The sequence below is a fragment of the Geotrypetes seraphini genome, chromosome 6 (assembly GCF_902459505.1).
Source record: "Geotrypetes seraphini chromosome 6, aGeoSer1.1, whole genome shotgun sequence".
Lineage (NCBI taxonomy): Eukaryota > Metazoa > Chordata > Amphibia > Gymnophiona > Dermophiidae > Geotrypetes > Geotrypetes seraphini.
The window spans coordinates 130,972,971-130,985,919 of NC_047089.1; the positions used below are offsets into that span (position 1 = coordinate 130,972,971).

General features: G+C 42.1%; 1 protein-coding gene across 3 annotated transcripts in view; it reads right to left on the minus strand.

Annotated features, from left to right (window-relative positions):
* FARP1 (FERM, ARH/RhoGEF and pleckstrin domain protein 1) overlaps nt 1–12,949 on the minus strand; it is a 541,848-nt gene that overhangs the window by 296,962 nt on the left and 231,937 nt on the right. For 2 of the 3 annotated variants that reach the window (XM_033949732.1, XM_033949731.1), the window contains exon 7: nt 4,288–4,402. In XM_033949732.1, the coding sequence (XP_033805623.1) occupies nt 4,288–4,402 (115 nt within the window). Of the gene's footprint in view, nt 1–5; nt 133–4,287; nt 4,403–12,949 lie in introns of those variants that run through there. The other variant, XM_033949733.1, reaches the window with a different exon arrangement.

Consider the following 12,949-nt stretch of genomic DNA (forward strand, 5'->3'; position numbering starts at 1 on the left):
CATACCTGTTTGAGGCTTGAATGGATGGGGATACAGCTTGTGCGGACAGAGCTTGCGGAGATGGGGCGGAGACAATTCTTTTCCTCACATCATTCTCTACCTCCTGCATTGATGAGCCTGCTCCATTTGATGTACACTCTCTCTTCCTGTTGCAGTGTAGAAAGGACCTGGTAGTGCCTGTACATGCTTGAGAAGGCTCCACAGCTATGCTTGCTGAACATGATCTTTAAACCACAAATGGAAGGTTTGGATTCTGGGGGAGGGGCAGAAAGGGACAGAGATGCTGCACTGGGTGCTTAGGTGAGCAAAAGGTAAGCAGGAAGGCACTCTGCTGGGGGGGAAGGAAGGGGGGCACCATGTTGTGCAATTACACAGGGCGCAGTTATAGCTTGCTGCAGCCCTGTGTTTTACGGTGTCAGGTCAAAAGCACGCCGGGACAAAGGCATGCGCAGACAATTGAGCGCAGCGCGGAGGTGCGTGCCGCAGAAAATTACTGTTTTTAGGGCTCCGACGGGGGGGGGGCGTGGGGGGAACCCCCCACTTTACTTAATAGAGATCGCGTCGCATTGTGGGGGCATTGTGGGGGGTTGTAACCCCCCACATTTTACTGAAAACTTCACTTTTTCCCTGTTTTTAGGGAAAAAGTTAAGTTTACAGTAAAATGTGGAGGGTTACAACCCCCCAAACCCCCCCCCCAACGCCGGCGCGATCTCTATTAAGTAAACTGAGCGGGCTCCCCAACAAAACCCCCCGTCGAAGCCCCTAAAAACTGTAATTTTCTTCGGCACATGCCTCCGTCTTGCGCTCAGTTGTCGGCGCGCACCTTTGTTTTTCGTGGGGTTGTCTATGAACCGTGTTTTACAGATAGTCTATTAAGTAGGCCATGACTACAGCCACTGAAAATGCCCTTATAAGTCTTTCTTTGAGTACAATCACATGATTAACAAAAGAAATGACTGATAGCTTGTTTATCCAGTTGCAAAAAAAATCTAACAATTCTGATGGTTTTTGCTTGTCCTTGACAAACGTTACAAGTGACACAGCACAGTTTTTAAATCTTTGTTTCTGAAGCCGACTAATTTCAACATCTTTGAGGAGCTTGCTGCTTCAAGGGTACACAACTGTTTCATAAAGTTGTACTAAAATATCTGTAATGTCAAATTAGACTGGAGAAAGTTAACAAGTATGACAACTGATGGTGCTCTAAGCATGATAGACAAACACAAAGGACTTACTGGTTGCAGAAATCAAGAGAAATGGATGGGATGTGGTTTTTCTCTCTCATATAAATTCCTACTACATAATTCACCAGCAAGCATTATGTTCCAGAGTAGAACTATGACTATCACCAAATTGCATTTTTAATGTTATTTATTGTACCTTTAATCTGGAGGTTTTAAAGCTGAAACAAACATTTGGGATGGAACATTTGGGATGGTCTTTACCTGAGAGGCACCACAGTTGCAAGCAAGGCAATGCACGGACGACCCGTTTTGGAACTTCAAGTTTACACCCAGCAGCGTCTACTGCGAACTATCAAGACTCAAAGTGAACAAAGCCATGGGTCCGGACAATCTACACCCCAGGGTGCTTAGAGAGTTATGTGATGTCATGGCAGAGACGTTATCCGTGCTCTTCAATCTTTCCCTGAGTTCGGGAAGAGTCCCCTTGGACTGGAAAACAGCTAACGTCATCCCACTTCACAAAAAGGGCTGCAGGGCGGAAGCTGCAAATTACAGACTGGTGAGTCTCACATCCATAGTGAGTAAACTCATGGAAACACTAATTAAACGTAAACTAGATACAGTCCTGGACGAGAGAATCTATAGGATCCCCACCAACATGGATTCGCTAAGAGTAGGTCCTGCCAATCCAATCTAATTAGCTTCTTTGACTGGGTAACAAGGAAGCTGGATGCCGGGGAGTTCCTAAACGTCGTGTACTTGGACTTCAGTAAAGCTTTTGATACCTTCCCACACCGCAAGTTACTGAGCAAGATGAAATCAATGGGACCGGGAGAAACTCTAACTGCATGGGTCAATGATTGGCTAAGCAGTAGACTTCAGAGGGTGATAGTAAACGGTACCCTCTCCAAAACGTCGGTGGTGACCAGTGGACTGCCGCAGGGCTCGGTATTAGGTCCGATCCTATTCAACATATTTGTAAGTGATCTGACTCAGGGGCTTAAAGGTAGAATACTATGTACATCGCTTTAGAATGTTAAATAAGCGATTAATCAAATATTGAATAAACTTGGAAACTTAGAATAACATTGTTCACCGATGACACCAAACTCTGCAACATAGTAGGTAAAAGCACTTTGCCCGACAATATGACGCAAGACCTACTTCTACTAGAACATTGGTCTTCGACTTGGCAGCTCGGCTTCAATACAAAAAAATGTAAGGTCATGCACCTTGGCAGCAGAAATCCGTGCAGAACTTACACACTAAATGGCAAGACCTTAGCCAAGACTGTAGCAGAACGGGATTTAGGAGTGATAATCAGTGAAGACATGAAAATTGCCAATCAGGTAGAGAAGGCTTCATCCAAGGCTAGACAAATGATGGGTTGCAACCGCAGAAGCTTTGTTAGCCGGAAGCCCAAAGTCATCATGCTGTTGTACAGATCCATGGTGAGACCTCACCTGGAATATTGTGTTCAATTCTGGAGGCCACATTACCAAAAAGATGTGCTGAGAGTTGAGTCGGTTCAAAGAATGGCCACCAGGATGGTCTCGGGGCTTAGGGATCTCCCATATGAGGAGAGGCTGAATAAATTGCAGCTGTACTCACTCGAGGAACGTAGAGAGAGAGGAGACTTGATTGAGATGTTTAAATATATCACAGGCCGTATCGAGGTGGAAGATGATATCTTCTTTCTTAAAGGACCATCGGCCACAAGAAGGCATCCGCTAAAAATCAGAGGAGGGAAATTTCATGGCGACACCAGGAAGTATTTCTTCACCAAAAGTGTGGTTGATCGTTGGAACAAACTTCCACTGCAGGTGATTCAGGCAACCAGCGTGCCAGATTTTAAAAGTAAATGGGATACACGTGTGGGATCTCTAGAGGGGTAAAGTTGAGGGGGTGGGTCATTAGAGTGGGCAGACTTGATGGGCTATGGCCCTTTTCTACCATCATTTTTCTGTTTCTATGTTTCTATCAAGGTGGGTCTTCCCCTCCCACCAACCTTTCCAGTGATCTGAAAGATCTAATATGGCACTTGATGCAAAATATGAATGTGGTTTTTCTGCTAAACTAACGTACTTTTTCTCTTTGAGTTTTTGCTTGCTATACAATTGTGCCAGATCCAAACAGTTCCACTTTGATGTTACACTTTTCAATACATTCCCAGATGTTTGGGCTTTGAGACCCAGATTCTCTAACCAGCACCATTATTAGCGGTTGCTGATCCCATGTCAATCACATGAAAGCATCAGTTAGAGAACTGTGCCTCTGGCAGGTGGAGGAAATATAGGCCAGGTTTTTCTAGGCCTACATGTCTGGTGCCTACCTTTGATGTGAATCACGCCCCTGTAGGCGCTTTACAGCGCCTAACGCTGATTTCTTAGGTGCCTTGAAAATTGGTGAAAAACGTTGGGCACCTAGCAACACCTAAAAAACAGGCGCTGTTTAGAGAATCTGGGCATAGATTCCTTAGACAAAAACAATAAGAAACCCTCTTCTGTTTCTCATGTCCTGTTATTTTAATCATATAGTATTGCTGAATTTTGTGTAAGCTGTGCAAATAATGAATCATATACCCTATACAGCAGGGGTCCTGACATTTAGTGCCATATATAGAATTCCTCTGATTAGAGTTTTGTTATTTGATTTTCTCTTTCCCAATCCAACAACTTATTTTTCATATACTTTTATCATCTTGGCAGGCAAGTATTAAAGTGAATGAAGAAATTAATTAATTAAAATAAATAAATAAACTCTAGTCCTACACATGAGCATGCTCAGCAGCAATGTGTTAGACACAATGATGGCAGAAAGACCAAATAGCTCATCCCGTCTGCCTATTCAAATAGATCAAAATAAGCTAGGCAGAAAGTTCTTTTGTTCAGAAAATATGTACCTTAGATCACACCAAGGTACATAAACTACATGAAAAATGGAGAAAGAGGGGGGGGGGGGGTGAGAAAAAATATACTTCTGTCTTTAGGCTTGACATCTTGCCAATTAAAGTGTGTGCTCTCAGTTAGAATGTCAGATGAGGACTGGAATTTCTGAGATTAAAACCAGCTTTAAAGCACAAAGACAAAGGAGGGATACTTACACATGATTATGGTGAAATTCCATAATTTTTTCAGCTAATGTTTCTTGCTGAGGTATATATTTAATTTTTGTTAGGTGTTCTCCAGCAATATTTTCATCGAAATCTCCAATCTCAGCTATAGAAATATAAAAATCAGTTATAAAAATTAAATCTCACATTCACATTGTTCAAGAAATCTAAAAGTCAAGTACAGTATACAAAGATTCGTACATTTTCCCCTTAATGCATCAGCATCCAATTGCCTTTTTTAAAGTTGAAACTGTTCTTTGTCTTCAGAAAGATGGCATTGTAATCTTAATAAAATTCTCTGAGAGCAAGATGCACACCGGGGTTGAGAGCGATTTTCTTTAGCGATAAAATAGGGGATAACCTGTGCTTGGCACCTGATCAGAAGAGCTAATTGGTAAGCACAACTCTTCTGAGCAGGCCCAGTAGATACCAGGCTCCCCTGTCCCTTCCCACTGCCCAAACCTCATCTAGTTGTGAAATTTCTTGACAGCAGTGCTCAGCCGATCAATCGTGGCTTCACTCTCCCCTGCCAGCTCAGCTGATAGTGGCTTCGGTGCCACTTTTTTTTTTTTAGCTGGACATGGTGCAGCTATTGTGCATGTGTGTCTTGTGCATAGGCATGGGACATATTTATACAACACATACACAAACAGCTACTGGCAGCTCCAGACCTGTTGGTAAATTTTGCCCATAAAAGTAGGCACTCTCTTTTCAGCATTACAGTTCTCATGTAAATGCTGAGCTCCTTGTAATGCATTTACTTAAGGTTCTTGGTGCCTGCAATGGCAAGCAGTACCTCCTCCCTCCCCCCCCCCCCCGAGAATCCTTTTGTGCATCACAGGCTGAGCTGCCATGCATGTAAGATTGGCTACAAGTAGTCTTACTTGCACAGCAGACTTTTGTGCATCCTGCTTTGAGTTTCTGTTCATTTCATAGGAATGAGTGTTTCATATATATATTAATCCACATGTCATAATGCCTCCAAATGGGTTAACTCACCAGTGAGAAAACTGCAGGGCTACCGTGGATCAAGAAAGGGTTTGTCGTTTAATTACAACTTGCCAATGACACCTAAACATCAGTACACTTCTGTGAATTACACGAGGACATCATTTGCTAAAGGTCCTTATATTAGGATAAAAATATAGGGACACTTGCTCTGTGTCCCAGAGTTCCATACTTTCCTCTCTTTTCAATATTTTTCTTAGCCCTTTAGCAACTCTCGTTTAATCCCATATCATCAGATTTTACTTTTATGCAGATATTGTTTTTCTTCCTTTCCACGTCCCCTCTTAAGATTGATCTCCTCTCTGCAAATCTGCTTGAAGCTTCTTGTCACTTGGATATTAGACCAAAAAACCCTTGTTCTTAATCCCTCTAAAATGCTTTTTGTTGGATTAAGAACATAAGAATAGCCGCTGCTGGGTCAGACCAGTGGTCCATCGTGCCCAGCAGTCCGCTGTTGCAGCGGCCCTTAGGTCAAAGACCAGTGCCCTAACTGAGTCTAGCCTTACCTATGTACGTTCTGGTTCAGCAGGAACTTGTCTAACTTTGTCTTGAATCCCTGGAGGGTGTTTTCCCCTATAACAGCCTCCGTAAGAGCGTTCCAGATTTCTACCACTCTCTGGGTGAAGAAGAACTTCCTTACATTTGTACGGAATCTATCCCCTTTTAGCTTTAGAGAGTGCCCTCTCATTCTCTCTAACTCGGAGAGGATGAACAACCTGTCTTTATCTACTAAGTCTATTAACCTTATCTGCCGTCACCTTCTATGTTTCTATGTAACCTTCATTATTTTGAATGTCCCGATCATGTCCCCTCTCAGTCTCCTCTTTTCAAGGGAGAAGAGGCCACGTTTCTCTAATCTCTCACTGTACGGCAACTCCTCCAGCCCCTTAACCATTTTAGTCGCTCTTCTCTGGACCCTTTCGAGTAGTACTATGTCCTTCTTCATGTAAGGCGACTATGATAATCTTCTCCTGCCTCCACCTACATCTCCACTTCAGTTATTTGATCTATCCATTACCCCTTCTCAGTTAGTCTGTTATCTAGGCGTTACAATCAACTCCTCAGGAGATACTGAAAAAAGGATATGACTCTTTATAGAAGATAAGATACCTGTTGTTTCCTTGATTTTCTATCCCTACACACTCTTATTCACACTTGTGTTTTTTTCAAGGTTGCATTACTGCAATACTGCTTATGCAGGTTTACCGGCTCCCCAGTTGAAAAGATGTCAAACATTACAAAATTCTGAAGCCACACTACTCTCTAAGGCACACAGATTTGATCAGGTTTTAACTTTATTCACCCATGCACATTGGCTTCCTATATCATTTCTGATCTCATTCAAAGTAATATGGCCTTGTACATAAAGCATATTACATTACATTATGACTTATTTTCCGCCAAACCCCTTACAAGTTCATGGCAGATAACAATATATTTCTATTACTGGGAACAAACCTATCTAAATATAACACAATAACAAATATTTAAATAGAACATTAACAGTAGAAGATGTTAATTTTCAAGATAAAAATTTTTAAACAAGAATGTTGTTAAAAGTTTTCTAAAAATAGTATATTGACCTACTGATATTATTAAAATGGGGAGATCATTCCAAATTAAGAAACCTGATAAAAGATGGATGCCTTCCATTGAACAATGATCTAATTGTCTTTGCTGAGGGAAATTGAAGATAGAATTGCTTCCATACAATATGACCTGATCTTCCTGCTAGTAATGAAATCAATTCTACTAAATAATATGGCATCTGGCCATATAGAATATTAAAAATCATATTACAAAGCTTAAAATAAATCCTTGCATTTACTGGCAACCAATGTAATTCAATGAAATATGGTGTAATTTTATCATATTTAGAGATGGAAAAAAATCTTTTAGCACATCCTAAATAGACAATATTACAGTAGTCTATCTGGGAAAGAATAAGTAATTGAACTACAAGTGAAAAAACTGACTTATTAAAATATTTCTGAACTACCCATAATTTCCTTAAAAGAAAAAATGATTTTTTACTAACCAGATTAACTTGATACGCCAAACTCAATAAATTATTTAATTGAATGCCCAAAACTATAATTTCCATATCAAAAGAGTAATTACTTTGGCCAAGGTGTGATAAAAGATCTAATCTAGCCTGATCCTGTGAGTCTAGCCAAAGAAACTTACCCCCTCTTTTACGAAACTGCGATAGCAGTTTCTAACCCAGAGAACCGTGCTGAATGGCCTGCGCAGCTCCCAATGTTCATAGGAACTCTATGAGCATCGAGAGCAGTGTGGGCCATTCAGTGTGGCTCCCCGCGCTAGAAACTGCTATCGCAGTTTCGTAAAAGGAGGCCTAAGTTTTGTCTATACAGTGCTCCCCCACAAATTCGCAGTCGGCGGTTCGCGGTCCCAGTCATTCGCAGTATTTGTATTTATCTTCAACTTATGCATTTCCCTACAGTATCAAGAACTAACTTTAAAGCAGACCAGTCAGAATTCATATTATTAAAAGGCAAGAGAAAACTGATGTCATCTGCATAAATGTAACTGGATAAATTATCATGTCATTAAACAATATTGGGAACAAATGGGAATCTTGTGGCACTTCATTTAAAAAAATACCCTTCTCAAATGTCATTTCAATTTTCTTAGTCCAAGTTATCCAGAGGTGTAAATCCACTATGAATAGCTCCTGAACTTAAATCCTTTTTAGTTACTATCAAAGGGGCTGAGCCTCAGATCCCTGTGTGTTTGTATGTGTTTTACAATCACACTAGAAAGGGAATTAACCTCACTGGCTCATGCTCCCCTCCTGCCCTGTTGTTAATCAAAAATACTTACAATTCTTAAACTTATAGTTATTAAAACAGGGACTTAACTTTTAGATCCTGGGCAGGGTTTGTTGAAAATGGGCAGTGAAAGTCATTGTTACTCAATCTTTCCTGCTGTCTCTGCTAGTCCCTTTGCCAACGTTAAGCTAGCTGTCCGTTTCGCCCTCAGGCTGCGTCAAGGCTGTGGACCAATGTAATGTTGCGGCTCTATGATTCACAAGCTCACCACGAGGTTGTGGTAATAGTGGATAGCGTAGCTGGTTTTAAGAAAGGTTTAGACAAGTTCCTGGAGGAAAAGTTCATAGTCTATTATTGACAAAGACATGGGTGAAGCCATTGCTTGCCCTGGATTGGTAGTATAGAATATTGCTACTCCTTGGGTTTTAGCCAAATACTAGTGACCTGAATTGGCCACCGTGAGAACGGGTTACTGGGCTTGATGGATCATTGGTCTGACTCAGAAAGGATATTCTTATGTTCTAACCTTTGTTAAGAAGTTAATGATTGAAAACAATTCATTATCTATATGCTCTACCACTATAAGGTTAGAGTAATATTCTCCCATCCTACCTTGCATTGTTGACTAGAGAGTGATGTGAGGCCCAACATTCATCCCCATTCCCTCCATGCAATGAAAGATTTTTTCCTATTCCCACCCTGTCCCCGCAGTGAAGCACATTTTTTATCGATATCCCCTCACTGTGTCTGCAGTCTTAATTTTCTTCCCTGCATCTCCCCGCTCAAAGCAGAAAGATGATTTTATGCAATTTTATGGGCCTAAGATGTTGCAAATAAACATGTTAAGCTGGTGGTGGTGGTGGGATGGGGGTTCTAACTTATTTTTATTGAAAGAATATCAATAAAAGTACAACTTGTAAGGCATTCCAGTGATATTTTAGTCCAGACAATAATTTTAGTTCTAATTACTCACGCACAAAATATATCAAGAACAGTCCTCAGAATATCACACACCAATAACTTACTCTGGCTTTTACATAGCTGAAGTAGAGTTTTCTACCGTGGGCCGGCAAGGTAAATGTTCTGATGCTCATAGTGCTGTTTTGCCAGTGTAAAAGCAAACCAATAGCACATGGCTTAGTGCTTGGTGTGAAGGCAAACTAAACCAAACAAACAGATAACGTTCATTTCCAAGCAACAAAACAAAGTCAGCAAATAAAGGAAAAAAAATGAAGTACAGCCCTCAAATATCACATGCAAATAACTCACTGCTTTTCTCTCAGTCATTTCCATGAACCTTGAAACCTATACAGGCAATCCTTAACATTAACCTATAGCACATGGCTTATTGCCTTTTCAGTGAGAAATCAAACAGGACACGCTTCAGAAAAAGGAAGACATATTGAGACATCCGGGTTTTACACAAGCAGATAGATTAAAAACTGACAAATCTCCAGGCCTGGACGGAATCCACCCTAGGGTATTGAAAGAACTAAAGGAGGAAATAGCGGAACTACTACAGCAGGTTTACAATTTATCCCTGAAAACAGCCATGATCCCAGAGGATTGGAAGATAGCTAATGTTACGCCCATCTTCAAAAAAGGATTGAGAGGCGACCCGGTGAACTACAGACCGGTAAGTTTGTCTTCGGTTCCGGGGAAGATGGCGGAAGCGCTGATAAAAAACAGCATCGATGAGCATCTAGAAAGGAACAAACTGATGAAAACAAGCCAACATGGCTTCTGCAAGGGAAGATCGTGCCAAACAAACTTATTGCACTTCTTCAAAGGAATTAACAAACTGATGGACAAAGGGGACCCCACTGACATCGTATACTTGGATTTCCAAAAAGCATTTGACAAGGTACCCCATGAACGACTACTGCGGAAACTGAAAAACCATGGGGTGGAAGGAGACGTACATAGATGGATCAGAAATTGGTTAGCAGGTAGGAGGCAAAGGGTGGGAGTGAAGGGCCACTATTCAGACTGGAGGAGCGTTACGAGTGGTGTTCCGCAGGGGTCGGTACTTGGACCGCTGCTGTTCAATGTATTTATAAATGATCTAGAAACAGGGACGAAGTGTGAAGTAATAACATTTGCAGACGACACCAAACTATTTAGTGGGGTGAGGACTGTGAAGATTTACAAAGGGACCTGAACAAACTAGGAGAGTGGCCAAAAAGATAGTAGATGAAGTTTAATGTAGAGAAATGTAAAGTCTTGCATGTAGGAAACAGAAACCCGATGTACAGCTATACGATGGGAGGGCTGGTAATGGGTAAAAGTAGCCTAGAAAAGGACTTGGGGGTACTGGTGGACAGGACAATGAAGCCATCGGCACAGTGCACAGCGGCCTCTAAGAAGAAGAACAGGATGCTAGGTATTATCAAGAAAGGTATTACAAACAGAACAAAAGAAGTTATCCTGCCATTGTATCGAGCGATGGTGCGCCCGCATCTGGAGTACTGTGTCCAATATTGGTCGCCGTTCTTTAAGAAGGAGGATATGGCGATACTCGAGAAGGTTCAGAGGAGAGCAACGCGACTGGTAAAAGATATGGAAAACCTTTCAACCTTTTCAAAAATCTAATCACCCCCCGTTCTCTAGTACCCTGTTCCCTCCCCATCTTCTTTTTTCCCTCTCCTATATCCTTCTTTGTAGTTCCTTTCCTTTCAACCTCTGTAAACCGTGCCGAGCTCTGCGCTTGCGGAGATGATGCGGTATACAAACCTAAGGTTTAGTTTAGTTTAGTTTAGTTTAGAGAAACCGGGGCTCTTTTCCCTGGAAAAGCAGAGATTTAGATGACATGATAGAGACTTACAAGATCATGAAGGGCATAGAGAAAGTGGAGAGGGACAGATTCTTCAAACTTTCAAAAACTACAAGAACAAGAGGGCATTTGGAAAAATTAAAAGGGGACAGATTCAGAACCAATGCTAGGAAGTTCTTCTTCACCCAAAGGGTGGTGGACACCTGGAAGGTGCTTCCAGAGGGTGTGATAGGAAAGAGTATGGTGCTGTGGTTCAAGAAGGCCTTAGATAATTTCCTGAAGGAAAAGGGGATAGAAGGGGATAGATAGAGGATCACTATACTATACCTGATGGGCTGCCGCGTGAGCGGACTGCTGGGCATGATGGACCTCTGGTCTGACCTAGCAGAGGCACTGCTTATGTTCTTATGTCTGAATCCATTCTCCTTTTTCTGGAGTCCTATGGTAAGTGGTCTCCACTAATTTTTTTAAGTGAGAGCCAGTCTAGGTCCAAAAGGACTGAAGGAGAGCCAACAAATATCTTCCTTCTTGGGGCCATGACACCAATAACACTTTTCAATCTTCATTTCTACCAGGACACCTGGCCTCGGTCACACATACAGAACACAGATAAACTCTATGCAAATAAAGGACCACAAAGTATTAATATACATAAACAAACCCTAAGATGCCAGGCTTTAAATGCAGTACAACACCAGAGAAATACAAAGAAATTAATTTCTTCCTGAACAGTGCAAAATATAGACAGCAGGTGTAAATCCTCAAAACAGACACATTTCAATTAGTAAATTGAAAATAAAATATTATTCCACCGATGGATCAAAAACTGGCTGGCAGACAGGAAACAGAGGGTTGGAGTGAAGGGCCATTACTCAGACTGGCATGGGGTCACGAGCGGAGTTCCGCAGGGGTCGGTGCTGGGACCGCTCCTGTTCAATATATTTATTAATGACCTGGAGGCGGGAACAAATTGCGAAGTTATTAAATTTGCGGATGACACCAAACTCTACCGCAGGGTTGAAACCATGGAAGACTGCGAAGATCTGCAAAGGGACCTAACGACGCTAGAAGAATGGGCCAAAAAATGGCAAATGAACTTTAATGTAGGGAAATGCAAGGTCATGCATGTAGGGAAAAAGAACCCGATGTTCAGCTACAAAATGGGAGGATCACTGCTAGGGGTAAGTAACCTTGAAAGAGACCTGGGAGTGATGGTGGACACGTCTTTAAAGGCGTCGGCACAGTGCGCCACAGCCTCAAGAAAAGCAAACAAAATGTTGGGTATCATTAAGAAGGGTATCATGACCAGGACAAAGGAGGTCATCCTGCCACTGTATCGTGCAATGGTGCGACCGCATCTGGAGTACTGTGTCCAATATTGGTCGCCGTACCTCAAAAAGGACATGGCGGTACTTGAGGGAGTCCAGAGAAGAGCAACTAAACTGATAAGAGGTATGGAAAACCTCTCATATACTGACAGACTGAAAAAGCTGGGGCTGTTCTCCCTGGAAAAGCGGAGACTTAGAGGAGACATGATAGAAACCTTCAAGATCCTGAAGGGTATAGAAAAAGTAGACAGGGACAGATTTTTCAGATTACGGGGAACCACAAGTACAAGGGGGCACTCGGAAAAATTAAAAGGAGACAGGTTTAAAACGAATGCCAGAAAGTTCTTTTTCACCCAGAGGGTGGTGGACACATGGAACGCGCTTCCGGAGGCTGTGATAGGCCGGAGCACGTTACAAGGCTTCAAAGAAGGTTTGGATAGGTTCCTAGAGGATAAAGGAATTGAAGGGTACAGATAAGAGTAGCGGTAGGTTATAGGGATAGTCTGGGACCATTGCTCAGGCAATGGGCCTGATGGGCCGCCGCGGGAGCGGACCGCTGGGCGAGATGGACCTCTGGTCTGCCTCAGCGGAGGCAACTTCTTATGTTCTTATGTTCTTATTTTATTTTTTCTAATCATCTTTTCCAGGTCTCTGGTTGCACTTCCTTCTATCTGTTTCCAGGGTCTTCTTATCCTCCCTTAGGTATCTGAGGAATCAGGGCCTTAGGCCCTTCCCCGGTACATCCCAGGATG